The sequence below is a fragment of the Pipistrellus hanaki genome, assembly GCF_964339955.1.
Source record: "Pipistrellus hanaki genome assembly, chromosome: 5".
In the NCBI taxonomy this organism is placed as follows: domain Eukaryota; kingdom Metazoa; phylum Chordata; class Mammalia; order Chiroptera; family Vespertilionidae; genus Pipistrellus; species Pipistrellus hanaki.
This window is the reverse complement of record NC_140507.1, coordinates 12,393,134-12,408,244: the sequence shown is the minus strand read 5'-3', so window position 1 is coordinate 12,408,244 and position 15,111 is coordinate 12,393,134. Positions and strand designations below refer to the sequence as shown.

General features: G+C 42.1%; 1 protein-coding gene across 6 annotated transcripts in view; it reads right to left on the bottom strand.

Annotated features, from left to right (window-relative positions):
* Positions 1–10,388, bottom strand: part of PWWP2A (PWWP domain containing 2A) — a 34,936-nt gene extending 24,548 nt beyond the window's left edge. The window contains exons 1-3 of one of the 6 annotated variants that reach the window (XM_084884108.1): positions 8,906–10,388; positions 1,519–1,588; positions 732–784 (exon numbers count right to left, since the gene is read on the bottom strand). In XM_084884108.1, the coding sequence (XP_084740234.1) occupies positions 732–784; positions 1,519–1,588; positions 8,906–9,504 (722 nt within the window). In that variant the 5' untranslated portion in view covers positions 9,505–10,388. The remainder of the gene's footprint in view (positions 1–731; positions 785–1,518; positions 1,589–8,905) is intronic. The other 5 variants (XM_084884105.1, XM_084884104.1, XM_084884103.1 and 2 more) reach the window with 5 other exon arrangements.
* Positions 10,389–15,111: the final 4,723 nt, after the last annotated feature.

Here is a 15,111-nt window from a genome sequence, read left to right as displayed (position 1 = left end):
AACTTTTAAAACTGGTTTAACAAATTTATCATTCTACTATTTTGGCAAAACAATCCCTCACCCCCCCCCCCCCAAAAAAAATTATCTCCAAATATGATCTGAGAATCACCTTGTTAAAAAATGCAAGGTGAGCCGGGACCGGTTTGGCTCAGTGGATAGAGCGTCGACCTGCAGACTGAAAGGTCCTGGGTTCGATTCCGGTCAAGGGCATGTACCTTGGTTGCGGGCACATCCCCAGTAGGGGGTGTGCAAGAGGCGGCTGATCAATGATTCTCTCATGGATGTTTCTAACTATTCCTCTCTCTTACTCTCTGAAAAATCAATAAAATAAAATAAAAAAATATTAAAAAAAAAAAAAATGCAAGGTGAGCCCTAACTGGTTTGGCTCAGTGGATAGAGCATCGGCCTGCGGACTCAAGGGTCCCAGGTTCGATTCCGGTCAAGGGCATGTACCTAGGTTGCAGGCACATCCCCATTAGAGGGTGTGCAGGAGGCAGCTGATAGATGTTTTTCTCTCATCGATGTTTCTAACTCTCTATCCCTCTCCCTTCCTCTCTGTAAAAAATAAATAAATAAATAAATAAATAAAATATATATTTTTTAAAATGTAAGGTGATGGAGAGGAGCTCAGAAATCTTACCTGCATTTGTTTTGAGGCCTACTACCCAAAAGTATTTAGCAAAAGCATTCTATATTAAATCCACCCAGAATGTAACTTAACCTCCACTCACTTTCTTGCAAGATCTGTCTCTAGGGCAAGCTGTGTTCTTCTGGTAATGTGTGCCTAAATTAGTTTGGGCATTTAAGGAGAACAAGGTGAATAAATATAAAGAAATAAGGATATACTTTATAGGCACAAATAACCACTAAGGACATCATTCATTCTATCAATGTGAAAATAACTCTCTTAACAGAGAAGATGAGCACATGCTACAACCACCTTTTAAAAAGACCCACACAAGAAAAGTTTAATCTTAGGAAGATTAAGCTTAGTTGCATCAAGAGCACAATACACAGTGAAGTATAGTCTTATTTGCACACAAAAAAGGTTGAAAATTAAGTCCAATAAAACATGCCTGACACAGTTGGTGTGTAACACATCTAGTTATCCAATTTATAAAATTTAGTTATACAATTTAATGCCAAAATATTACAGGATTCTTTATACTCAGATTCAAACTAGGTTTTTAATGTCCAACAACTAATCACTTCCAAAAAAATCATTTCAGTCCAACGTGCAATCGAAGAGCTAGCTCACTCTCAATACAGTGCATATATACTAGCATGGTACTCATGTCCCTACAGTGTCTGGGCCAAAGTGATAAGCAGTTTCCTCCATGCTATTTTACTATGTGAGGCCTTTCTCAACCTCCGGATATGAGCAGAATGATCACCAACAAATATTTAAGTGTTTCAAATATGTACAATACAACTCAACATAATCATTCAAGCATACTACTTGCGGGCCTAAATTCTCAACCTGGATGCTTAGCATAAGCTACTGATACCACTACTCACTGCTTCACCAGAATGGTTGTATATTTTTCCCACCAAAGGTAGGGCTATTGCACCATAGGTTTCATGGTCTCTGTAACGAAAAAAAATCATTGTCTTGGTTTATATTTTCTTAAATAACAAATAAATTTTCTACAAATCTCTTTACGCTTTAAGAACTTAGAGAAATCTGAAGTTTTCTAAAGAAATTACCTCAGTTCTTTTTTTATGCAACAAAATCCCATATATACACACAGAAAGTCAACATTTTTAAAATGTTGTAATCTTCCAATTCTGAACTACAACCTTTAATAAACATGTATCACAAAATTAAAATGCACAAGGACTTTTAAGCATTAGCATTTATTTCATGATCCCTTACTTTATATCAGGTCCAAAAATGGGACTCAAAAAGGTTTTTCAGGATTTTATATATTTTATAATTATTAAGAAATGGAAAACAGCCGAAACCGGTTTGGCTCAGCAGTAGAGCGTTGGTCTGCGGACTGAAAGGTCCCAGGAGGTTGCAGGCACATCCCCGGTAGGGGGCGTGCAAGAGGCAACTGGTCGATGTTTCTCATCGACGTTTCTAGCTCTCTCTCTCTCCCTTCCTCTCTGTAAAAAATCAATAAAATATATATATTTTTTTAAAAAAAGATATGGAAAACAGTACTAAACAGTTTTAATGATTGCTCTGCATAGACAGAAACCCTAGGTGCCAGGAAAATACTGTCCCTGTTGAAAAGGCTGAGAAAACTCTTGCCTTTGTAGATGATCTTGACTGGTTACATTTTTCTGTTTGTAATTACTACAGTTGGAGGTGTAATTTAAGGGATAGTCTAAAAGTTTGCCAGTAGACAAGAGACTTCCACAGCATTTCTAATGACTCAAAACAAGGGTTTCAAAAGTGACCCTCCCAGGACTATGGTTGTTGTCCCTTCAGTTCGCTCCTGAGGAAAAAGAAATATTTTAAAACATTATGAAAATGCATCAGAAAGAAAATGCAGAATGTGAAAAATTCTACCAAACTATGATTTAACAAAAAAAAACTAAAGCGAATAAAAGTAGTGACAGAACTGCAGAAGAGAAATCTTATGAAATTTACCAACCAATTGTAATGTATAATCGTTACTTAGATCCTGATGCAAACAAAACAGATGTTGACTGAGATGTTAATTTTAAAACAGGTCTATGAAATTTAACCCTAACTGGATATGATACAAAGGAATTGCTGTTATTTTAGGTGTGGTAATAGCAATACAATTTCAGTTTTTAAAGTCCTTATCTTTTTGGAGATCTATACTGAAATATTTATAGTAAAGTGGTATGATTAGTATTTCTTCAAAATAACCCAGAGGAGGTGGACATATGATGACACAAGTTTGGCTAATGGTTGAAAAATATCAAAGCAGGGTAATACATTCATAAAGCAGTTAAAATGATGGTACAATCACTAATTTATTCCTCTATCCTAAAATAATCATTAAGATAGCTTAGTGCTGGGACCGGTTTGGCTCAATGGATAGAGCGTCGGCTTGGGGACTGAAGGGTCCCGGGTTCAATTCCAGTCAAGGGCATGTACCTTGGTTGCAGGCATATCCCCAGTAGGGGGTGTGCAAGAGGCAGCTGATCAATGACTCTCTCTCATCGATGTTTCTGGCTCTCTATCTCTCTCCCTTACTCTCTGTACAAAATCAATAAATTAAAAAAAAAAAAAAAAAAAAGATAGCTTAGTAACTTGAATGCTTATTTTAGAATGCTAAATGAACAAAATGTACCTGTCAAAATTTCAAAAGCATAAAATATGTCCTGGGGGAAAAATTTTTTTTAAGTATAATGTTAAGGAAGAAAAGGAAATAGGAAAACCAAATTAAAAGTGTGGGTTAGCTGATTATTTTTATCTGCTATTATTACACTACTGTCATTTGACATTGATAACAAATTCAGAAGTAATCAAGTAATTTAATCTACCTAAGAAGGCTGGGTATAAAATAGTGAAGGAGCCCAGAGTAAACTAGAGCAGCGTTTTTCAACCGCTGTTCCGCGGCACGAGATGTTGCCTGGTGTGCCGTAGGTGCAGACAAGACAAGAATTTTATAATTTTTCACTATTTTGTTTACTTAATATTTCATAATAAAGTAATTATAAAATACTTTCTTTGTGTTTATTTGATTCCTATTCAAGAGAATTACTTTATATATAGTCAATATAGGCACAGAGTTAAATTTTTTAACATTTTCGAATGGTGGTGTGCCTCGTGATTTTTTTCATGAAACAAGTGTGCCTTTGCCCAAAAAAGGTTGAAAAACACTGAACTAGAGAATGCATGGCTCACCATAAAGGCACTTATAAAGTTTCAAATAAATACTGTGATACATAAAATCTGTTCTAACCAGATATTCAAACACCCTTACTTTGCCCTGACCGGTTTGGCTCAGTGGATAGAGCGTTGGCCTAAGGATTCCAGTCAAGAGCATGTACCTTGGTTGCAGGCACATTCCCAGTAGGGGTGTGAAGGAGGCAGCTGATCGATGTTTCTAACTCTCTATCCCTCTTCCTTCCTCTCTGTAAAAAAAAAATCAATCAACCAATAAATAACAAATGCCCTTAATTTTAGGGTCACTTATTGACTAAAGCAACCTACCACTAAAGAACGAAAGAAGGAAGAAGTAACAATCAATCCAGGATGAGACAGGAAAACCAGACCAACTGGTCACTCCATTCACTTCACACATATATATAAACCGAGGAATAGTTTGCTTGCTTGCTTGTGCTTAAGTGAACTGCCAAAAGTCAAAATGATTTAGCCTCAGAAGAACTGGAGACTGGAGCCGAGGGGCACAGGTTTGCCCTAAGTCAGTGTTAATTACTAGAGGCCAATACTAGAACCCAAGAAGCCCGACACTGTCCAGACTGCGCTATTAATTTTTTTAAATATATTTTATTGATTTTTTACAGAGAGGAAGGGAGAGAGACAGAGAGCTAGAAACATCAATGAGAGAGAAACATCGATCAGCTGCCTCTTGCACACCCCCCACCGGGGATGTGCCCGCAACCAACGTACATGCCCCTTACCGGAATCGAAACTGGGACCTTTCAGTCCGCAGACCGACGCTCCACCACTGAGCCAAACCGGTTTCGGCCTGAGCTATTATTTAGTACCACTTCCTTTCCTTTCCGTTTAATTACATGTGTTCTGCTCACTTTTCCATAAAGAGATTCTCCCCAAAGAGGTGTTCTTCAATCAACTCACTCTAAAAATAAGACCAAAAAAATAATGTATACAGAAAAGTGAAGAATGTCAAATGCTTAACAAAAATCAATCCATCGCCGAAACCGGTTTGGCTCAGTGGATAGAACGTCGGCCTGCGGACTGGAAGGTCCCTGGTTCGATTCCGGTCAAGGGCATGTACCTTGGTTGCAGGCACATCCCCGGAAAGGGGTGTGCAGGAGGCAGCTGGTCGATGTTTCTCTCATCGATGTTTCTAGCTCTCTATCCCTCTCCCTTCCTCTCTGTAAAATATCAATAAAATATATATATATATATTTTTCACATGTGTATGTGAAAAACTGTACTCTACGTTCAAACACTTTCAAACAACTCTTCCAACCTTTAAGACATCTCTGTACCATGCATAAAATCATTAGTAAAAGTAATAATTGGCCCTTTTTTTAGACGTCAGAAAAGCACACAAAAGCACTCAGTAGTCTCCCAAATGTTAATTTTTTCCTATCTACCTCACTGTACAGGCCAAGAACCAAAACTTCAAAGCATACTCTGCATCCCAACATACAGCAAAAAAAAAAAAAAATGGGGCATCTCTAGGAAGAGGACTCCATGGCTATTAGCCGACTAAAGCATCTGCTTGGTCAGGCCGGCGGGGTTCAGTGGTTGAGCATAGACCCGTTAGGAACCAAGAGGAGGTCACAGTTTGATTCCCGGTCAGTGATTCTCTCTCTCTCCCTCTCCCTTCCTCACTGAAGTCAACAAAAACATATTTTTTAAAAATTAAAATCTATACTTGGCTGTAACAACCATAGTCTATGGATTACACATACTTCTACTGAAATCAAGTACTAAATTTCAGAAATATACAATTTTTTACTTATTACTTAAAAGAAAATTTGCCAGCCCAACTAACTTTAACATGGAAGTAGGCCTTTTAGATCCAGATCGACCTACACTTGAATCCTTTCTCTGCCATTTATAAGCTAAATGACTAGTAAAATTAAATGAACCTCAATTTTCTCCTAGATGAATAAATTCTGAAGACTAAATAAAGCATGTAGTACAATGCCTGATTAAATAGGAAACTCTTATTTATACCTAAAGGTTTAATTCAATGGCCAATTCAAAAAGGACACGAACTATTTTTAAAGCAACTGATTACTAAGGTCATGGTCTTGGTAGTCTATAAAGGGTATCTCCTGGATCATCATGCAAGTGCCTGTGAAAGAACTCAATCCCCTTGCTGGTGTGGCTGGTGGAGGGTTTTGCCCTCAGTTGGTAAAAACCACAACACCTGTGAAGCGCAATGGAGGAATACCTGGGAGGGTGTCTTACACACAGATGTGCTCAATAAATAATGTTGAATCAAAAATTGGTTTCCTTTAATGGCTTTTAAAATATACATTAAGCCGAAACTGGTTTGGCTCAGCAGTAGAGCGTCGGTCTGCTGACTGAAAGGTCCCGGGTTAGATTCTGGTCAAGGGCATGTACCTTGGTTGTAGGCACATCCCCAGTGGAGGGTGTGCAAGAGGCTGCTGGTCGATGTTTCTCTCTCATCAACGTTTCTAGCTCTCTATCTCTCTCCCTTCCTCTCTGTAAAAAATCAATAAAATATATTAAAAAATAAAATAAAATATACATTAAGATTATCCTTTTACATTTTCACTTCAAAACATTAAACTGTAAAAGGTTAATAATAAAAACAGCTTTGCCCTAGCCGGTTTGGCTCAGTGGATAGAGGTCAGCCTTCGGACTGAAGGGTCCCAGGTTTGATTCAGGTCAGGGCATGTACCTTGGTTGCAGGCACATCCCCAGTAGGGAGTGTGTAGGAGGCAGCTGAATCGTTATTTCTCATTGATATTTCTTTTTTTTTTTTTTTTTTTTTTTTTAAATATATTTTATTGATTTTTTACAGAGAGGAAGGGAGAGAAATAGAGAGCTAGAAACATCGATGAGACAGAAACATCGACAAGCTGCCTCTTGCACACCCCCTACCGGGGATATGCCCGCAACCAACGTACATGCCCTTGACCGGAATCGAACCTGGGACCCTTCAGTCCGCAGACCGACGCTCTACCACTGAGCCAAACCGGTTTCGGCTCTCATTGATATTTCTTACTCTCTATCCCTATCACTCTCCTTCCTCTCTGTTAAAAAAAAAAAAAAAAAAAAAATCAATAAAATGTATTTTTAAAAATAAATAAATAAAAACAGCTTCCCCAACAAAAGAAACTGCTGCTTAAAGAAGTACTAATTAGCCCTAACCTGTTTGGCTCAGTGGACAGAGTGTCTGCCTGCAGACTCACAAGTGCAGGTTTGATTCCGGTCAGGAGCATGTACCTTGGTTGCCAAGTGCGGAGTGTGCAGGAGGCAGCTGATTGATGTTTCTCTCTCATCGATGTTTCTGACTCTCTATCCCTCTCTCTTCCTCTCTGTAAAAAATAAAATATATTTGAAAAAATAAAATAATCACCTCTAAATGAATTTTTTTAAAGTACTAATTAGCAAATTATACCAAAATCCAAAAAATTGCAATTCTCTACCAAATAAATTTTAAAAAGTAAAACAATAAAATGAGCACCTCAAAAAAGGAAAACACTATCCATTCCATTTCTAGAAACTTACCTTTTCACACCTTCCTTTTGCAGATTTGAAATCCAGATTCTCACACAATCACCAGCCTTCACTTCTGTTTGATTCAATAGCATACACACAGCTGAGTCTCTCTTTCGTTATTAAATACATCAGTAGAAAGCACACTAATCTTATTTTGTTTCCTAACTATGAAAACCAAAGGGCAAAAGTTCTAAAGTCAAAATTACAAAAGAAAGAAAAAAGAAAAAAAAACTTGGGATTAAAAAGCGTGCAGAAATAATTGTAAAGACTCCCAATTTTTCATAAAAATAACTGTAAAAGTTTCCCATTTTTTTGCCCCAAATATCATACTTTGAAATGTATTTTGAGTAGATTTTGCCCCCCAAATGGGAAAGGACTCTTGCACCTTAATGGGAGGGCAAGGAGTTAAAATTAAAACATACTAAAATAAGCCAATTCCAAACAGGTGAGATACCATCAGTGTGTGTGCTGTTGCAGGAAAACAGAATGGAGAGCCGGGAATGGGAGTCTGCACTTCATATCTGCAAAAGAAGAGTGAAAAGGTTACCTCAACTCTACAGACTATCTTCCTTACCTATTTAAAACATTTTTTTAAATATTTTTTTATTGATTTTTCACAGAGAGGAAGGGAGAGGGATAGAGAGTCAGAAACATCGATGAGAGAAAATCATCGACCAGCGGCCTCCTACACACCCCCCACTGGGGAGGTGCCCGCAACCCATATACATGCCCTTGACAGGAATCGAACCTGGGACCCTTTAGTCCGCAAGCCGAGGCTCTATCCACTGAACCAAACCGGTTTCGGCCTTCCTTACCTATTTAAAGCAATATTTAAAGTCAAAAGACGAAAATGTACTGGATAAGACAGACTTGTGCGTGAACTTATTTGATACTATATCTACAGCATTAGAAGTCGGTATGCGAACACACACCACCCCACCTTGATAGTCAAGGTTTTTAAAAAATCGAATATCTTCGTTAGACTTTCCTTAGCGCTATCATCATCATTAGCCAAATGTGTTTCCCGTTGAACAATTATCTTAGGGGAATTGGTTCTAACTGTAAGAATAACGGTCAGAGGGCTCGCTTTAAACCCACGCTCTGCCCCTGCAGGGAGAGAGACAGGTAACCTTCTGGGAACCCCAATGCGCACATCCCTGTCTCCACCCTTACTGAAGTTCCAGTTTGATTTGAGAACACAAGTGGCTCACAAGCCATCCCCGCGGCCAGGCACCCGGTTCTCTGCAAAAACCCTTTGCGTTTTGCAGGAACGCAGCCCCCCGCCCTAGAGTGGCTGAGCCGCGCGAATGCAGCCTGGGAGGGGGGTGTGGGGGGAGTAGATCTGCAGCCCCATCTGGCCCCGCGCCCCCTCCGGGCCGCACACCTGCCCCGCGGGCGCTCACCTGGGGCGGGGACCGCCCTCTCCGGGCCGCGCGAACCACGCGGGAACGGAGGGCGGTGCGGGCAGGGGTGACGGGGCCGGCCCGGCTCCCTCCCTCCCTCCCTCCGGGGGAGCGAGCAGCCCCGGCGCCCCGGGGGATGGCGTGCTGGGGATGGGCGCGGTACCTTTTGGACAGGTCCATGAGGACCCCGGAGAAGAGCTTCTCCCCGAGGCGGAACGACACGACGAGCGCGTCCTCGATGATGTGGTCCAGCGTGACCCGCACCTCCGAGCCGGGGATGAGTTGCGACACGGCGGAGTCCCCGCCCGCCGGCGGCAGCAGCGCCGGGGCTGCGGGCTGGGGCGGCGGCGGCGGCTCCGGGCGCTCCTCGGGAGCCGGGGGCTGCTCGGGCGCTGGCGCGGGCGAAGCGGGGAGGTCGGGCCCTTCCTGAGGCGCGGCTGCTGCCGCCGCCGCCACCGCCGCCGCCGCCTCAGCCACCGGGGCGGGCAGCTTCTCGTCAGCCTCCGGCTTCGGCCCCGCCGCCTCGGGGCTGCGAGCGGCGAGCTCCCGCGGCGGCGAGAGCGGCGGCTCGCCGGCCTGAGGAGCGGACGGCTGCCCGTCGGCCTCGCCGTCCGGCACGGATGCTTCGGTGGCCGTGACCGGGAGCGTGTCAGTGCCGGCCTCGCTGCCGGGGATGGGCTCCATCTCCGGCTCGGCCTCGCCGGCGCCCCCCTCCCCGGGGGAGGCTGCAGTCGCCGCCGCCTCTGCAGCCACGGCCGCCATTTTCTTCCTGGCTTCTCCCTCCTCCAACTCCGGTTGCGGCGGCGGCGGTGGCGGCAGCGCTGCTTGGTTCCCTGGGCCTTCCCCTCCCTCCCGCGAACTGTTTCGTCCCGCCCTTCCACTGATGCTCGTTATTGGCACCGCGCCATTGGCCGCGTCCTCCACTCCTCCTTCGCTTCTGATATGCCATTGGCCAGGGCCGGACGTCTGTTATCTAGTCAGTCCATCCCTCCCATGTAGAGTAGGAACTTCTCATTGGCCGGGCGAGTTGTCAAGTGTCCAATGGGAGTGGAGGGGCGGGCGTAAAGTGGGCGGAGAAAGTAAAAAAACCTGAGACATATACTTAGAGCTCCTCACTATTGGCTAGGAGAGGAAATAAAGTGTTATGGTTGGCCTGCACTCCTGCCCTTTATCAGCCAGGCTTTCAGAGAAGGGAGAAAGGAGGGAATCACGTGGCGAGCCAGTTCTTTCAAAGGCGAGTTAAGGGGAGAAGCGAGCGAATAAGGGAGGGGAACTGCTTCCCAAGAATCACTGCGCAGTGGTCTTTAGAATAAATGTTATTTCTAGGCTCGGACCTGCGTGCGGCCGCTTGTGGGCACAAGTTTCCTTGGGAAAGACAACTAAAGTTTGAAAAGAATTCTGCAAACACGCTTTGAGTCCCTAGTATGCTAGGCACCGTGCTAGGTGCTGGAGATAAAATGATGTGCAAAACTATAACCTTATGGTAACTAGTCCAGTCCCACCCCAGGAACGTTTTCCTTGACTTCACTTTCTAGGAAAATGCTAATAAAAAGCACAATAGATTAAGCTAATGAAAGTTCCTGAAAGCAGTCTTTGAGGCTCCCACGCCAATATTGCTTGTTCTCCCAAAATCACTAGAAAATGGGTGCGCCTGAGTCCTGAACCGTTTTTTCTTTCCTGTCCTCTCCTATGCCACTGATAAAAAAAAAAAAAAAAAAAAAAAAAAAAGTCTCCCTCTTCAGTGTCATAATGCTCCTACTATTCTATTCTTACTTTAAGGCTCTTGGTTTGGATGTCTGGAAGAAGCTACTGAATCCATTTCTTCCAAATTGCCCTTCAGAGTCAGCGTTCTCTCCAGAAGAGATTGAAGGCACTGAGAATACCTACAGAAGGGAGAGAAGAAAAGTTGCCCGCATTAAGGACAGTAAAATAAAATCCTAAAGGATTACAGCTAACATTTGAGAACCTACTATGTACCAGGCACTAGTACAGACACTTAGTGTACCATCACATGTAGTACTAACAATATTCTTATGAGGCAGGTACTATTATTATACCTATTTTATAGATAAAGAAATTGGGGTGCCCAAGGTCACTCAGCTAGTTAAGTTGCAGAGTCACAATTCCAGCTTTACACTGGAAAAACTGAAAATAGCAAAAAGTAAATATCACCATATGCTCTATTTTCAAGCCACAAGACTATTGAGAAAAGGCCAGTAGGAAATCCCTGTCAGGGCAGGTTCAGCATCTCCAGAGTAACAGAAGGAAATGAATTTACTCTGCCACAGATTTTCTCATAAGCTTTCATTTAAATGCCTGCGCTAAGTCTTCTTTCTCTTTACAGATAAACTGACCTTAGCCAGGTTAAGGATTTTCTTAAGGATCATGCAGAAGGCTAGTAGCAAATCCTATCTAACTTTCTAAGTGCATGATTGTTTCACTCAGTTACTGAACAAATAACTTCTCTCCTGCAGGCCTCACTGCAGTAAATACAATAGATGTGGATCCCACCTTACAGGGTCTTCACTATGATCACTTTATAGTTCACCATTATCAATTAATTAAACACAGGGAGAAAAATACAGCTCAGGTCCTAGATTCCAAATACCTCTTGTAGTGATTCATTGCAAGACACTGCAGTGAATTATTTAAATTAAGGATTTATAGCAGATTGTGGCATACCAAGTTACCTCCTTAATCATTTTTTTCATTCTGCAACTCAAGAACTTCTATTAGCTTCCTGTGTTCCCATCAAGTGTACCTTCTTTTGCTTGTCTTTCAAGGCCCTCTCAGTTCCTACTCTACCTCTCAAGATCTCTTTATATGGTCATGATTTTTTTATCCATTTATCAACAAATAAACATTGAAGTCCTACTACTATGTGTCTGTTACTGGACTAGGAAGGCAGAAGTCATGCGGGGGGGGGAGGGGTATGAAAGACTTATTTTTTTTTTAAATATATTTTATTGATTTTGTACAGAGAGGAAGTGTGAGAGATAGAGAGTTAGAAACATCGATGAGAGAGTCATCGATCAGCTGCCTCTTGCACACCCCCCACTGGGGATATGCCCGCAACCAAGGTACATGCCCTTGACCGGAATCGAACCCGGGACCCTTCAGTCCCCAAGCCGACGCTCTATCCATTGAGCCAAACCGGTCTCGGCAAGACTTATTTTTTTAAAAAATTATTATCTGTGTATATATCTTACCATTGCCCCTTCCCCCCCAATGAAACTTTTTTTTTTTTAATATATTTTATTGATCTTTTTACAGAGAGGAAAGGAGAGAGATAGAGAGCTAGAAACGTCGATGAGAGAGTAACATCGACCAGCTGCCTCTTGCACACCCTCTACCGGGGATGTGCCCGCAACCAATGTACATGCCCTTGACCGGAATCGAATCCAGGACCTTTCAGTCCGCAGACCGACGCTCTACCACTGAGCCAAACCGGTTTCAGCCCAAATGAAACTCTTAGTACCTGGCCTCCCTGGACTTATTTTTATGGTTAGGAAGTTAGAAAATAAAGAATAAACAACATTATTGTGGATTGTGACCAATGCTTTAAAAGAAATAAACAGGGTGAGGTGATAGGGAGTAGCTGGGGAGGGGGAAGAGAGCATCTATTTTAGATAAAGTAGTCAGAAAATGCCCCTCTGAGGACAATACATTTTAGTAAGTTGCAAAGGATAAGAAGGAGCCAGCTATTAGTATTGCTTGATGAATATTTGGGTCAAAAGGAACAGCAATTGCAAAAGTCTTGAGGCAAAAGAGGTCTTATTCCAGAAATGGAAAGGAGACCAGTGTAATTGAATAAGTGGGTAAGATAAGATTGAAAAGGAAGACAGGAGCCAATCATATTTTATGCCCTACAGATACAAAAACAAGAGATACTATCCTCAAGGAATTCTAAATCCAGTGAAAACCTAGCTTTCATAAGTTTTGTTGTATTCTGGTCACTTCTGTATTCAGCTTCCTCCTGGCATTAAATCAGCAAGGCCCATGGTATTTGTGGAATGGATAGCTCCATGGTATTTGTGGCTGGCTGGCTGGCTGGCTGGAAGATTGGATGGGTGGTTGGATGGTGTCTTAGTTTCTTCAGAATGCTAGAACCAAATACCACAGATTTGATGGCTTATTAATAACGGAAATTTATTTCTTACAGTTCTGCAGGCTGGAAGTGCAGGATCAGGGCACCAGCATGGTGAAATGAATGTCTTTTTTCAGGCTGCAGACTTCTCTTTGTATACTCACATGGCAAAAATGGGCAAGGGAGCTTTCTTGGAGGCTCCTGAGGGAGGATGAGAGTGGGAGTGGGGGTGGGGGGTTCATGGAAACTCTTACACTCTGCTTTGACCTTAGGAAGTCCTACTTCATCACCCACACAGTGGACTTCCCAGGGAGACTTCATTTGAAATAAAATGTCCGATTGCTCACAATAAGGTCACACCCTATGAAATCCTTTCACTAGGGAGGAAGTGGTGAAGGTGCAGACATTAAAAGTCCGAATCCTTCTCTCTCATTACTGATGTTTCTCTCTCTCTCTCCCTTCTCTGAAATCAATAAAAAGATATTTTTTAAAAAGAGTTTGAATCCTGCCCAGCTCGTGTGGCTCAGTGTTTGAGTATCAACCTATGAACCAGGAGGCTATGGTTTGATTCCCGGTCAAGGCACATGCCCAGGTTGTGGGCTTGATCCCCAGAAGGAGCATGCAGAAGGCAGTCAATTGATAATTCCTCTCTCAACCTTTATGTTTCTTTCTCCCTTCCTCTCTAAAATCAATAAAAAAATATATGTATTTTTTAAAAGATATTAATCTCATTCAAGAAGGCCCTGTCTTTATGACCTAATCACCTCCTATATGCCCCACCTCCTAATATTATCACCTTAGGGGTTAGGATTTCAACAAATAAATTTTGGAGGGACACAAATATTCAGACTATAGCAGATGGATAGTTGGTTGATTAGAAGATGACTGCAGCAAAAACCGGTTTGGCTCAGTGGGTAGAGCGTCAGCCTGCAGACTGAAGGGTCCCAGGTTCGATTCCGGTTAAGGGCATGTACCTTGGTTGCAGGCACATCCCCAGGAGGGGACGTGCAAGAGGCAGCTGATTGATGACTCTCTCTCTCATCGATGTTCTTAACTCTCTATCTCTCTCCCTTCCTCTCTGTAAAAAAATCAATAAAATATATATTAAAAAAAAAAAAAAAAAGATGACTACAGGAATGGATGGGTGGCTGGGTGGAGGGATAGAAGAATGGCAGAGATAAGGAATCCAGCTGACTACTCAAACACATCTTCACTGTCACAGTAGACTTTGATCTCAAGCTCTGTGGAAGATAACAAAGTTTAGTGACTAAAAACTCAGATGGAAATTAATGAATGAATCTGTATGTGACTTTCCATCAGCCTCTGACTAGCTGTATAATATGGGCAGAATGCAGTCTTAGGCAAGTTGTTTAAACTGTTTCCTCATTTATAAAATAGCTTAATAATAACTAGCATCCTATCAGGTTGATGTGTTTGTTTATAAGTTATGTAACATATATAAAATGCTTAATATAGATAGACTCTATCATCATAAGTGTAGCTTCATAATTGTTAGCAACTAGATCTAGAAATTCCATTTTATCATTGCATCATCTGGGGTTGACCATACTCCAGGGTTCTGACTTCCAATAACCAAACTTGTGAAAAACCAAGTAAAAACCCAAATACTGGGGTATTGGTTCATAAAGAAGGATAAGTATCTCTAATTGTGACTTATTGGGGGTTTTTTTTCTTTTGTTTTATTTTTCTGGGCCTGGTCTCTCAGGAAATCAAATTACAGACAGAGGGTAGCATGGGGACCAGAGACTCAAGACTCAGAGCACATTGCTGTGAGTGGTGGCTGAGTGAATTACTTGTCCCATCCTACACCTATTTCTGTCCAGGTAACCATTATTTCTCTTCTAAAATCAGTCACTTATTCCCAGACCATGGATAACTACTGGCAAACATGTCAATCACTGGCTCTCTTTCCATGTGTCTCAGTGGTTCTCAATGTATCAAGGGATCTCACTGAGAATCTGCTAAAAAGCTATTTTTTACATACTGTGTGCACTCATTTGTATAAAGTACAAAAACAAGCACACACACAAAAAAAGTATGCTGGTAGAAGCTAGCATTTATTTTATCACTGTGTCTGTGAGCAGAAATCTAGGCCTGGCTTAACTGGGTCCTCTGCTTACTCTCTCTCTCTCTCTCTCTCTCTCTCTCTCTCTCTCTCTCTCTCTCTCTCTCTCTCTTTGCTAGAATCAAGATGCCAGCAGGGGCTGCAGTCTCATCTGAAAGCTTAAAAAGAGAAGGGTCCATTCCAAAGCTCATTCACA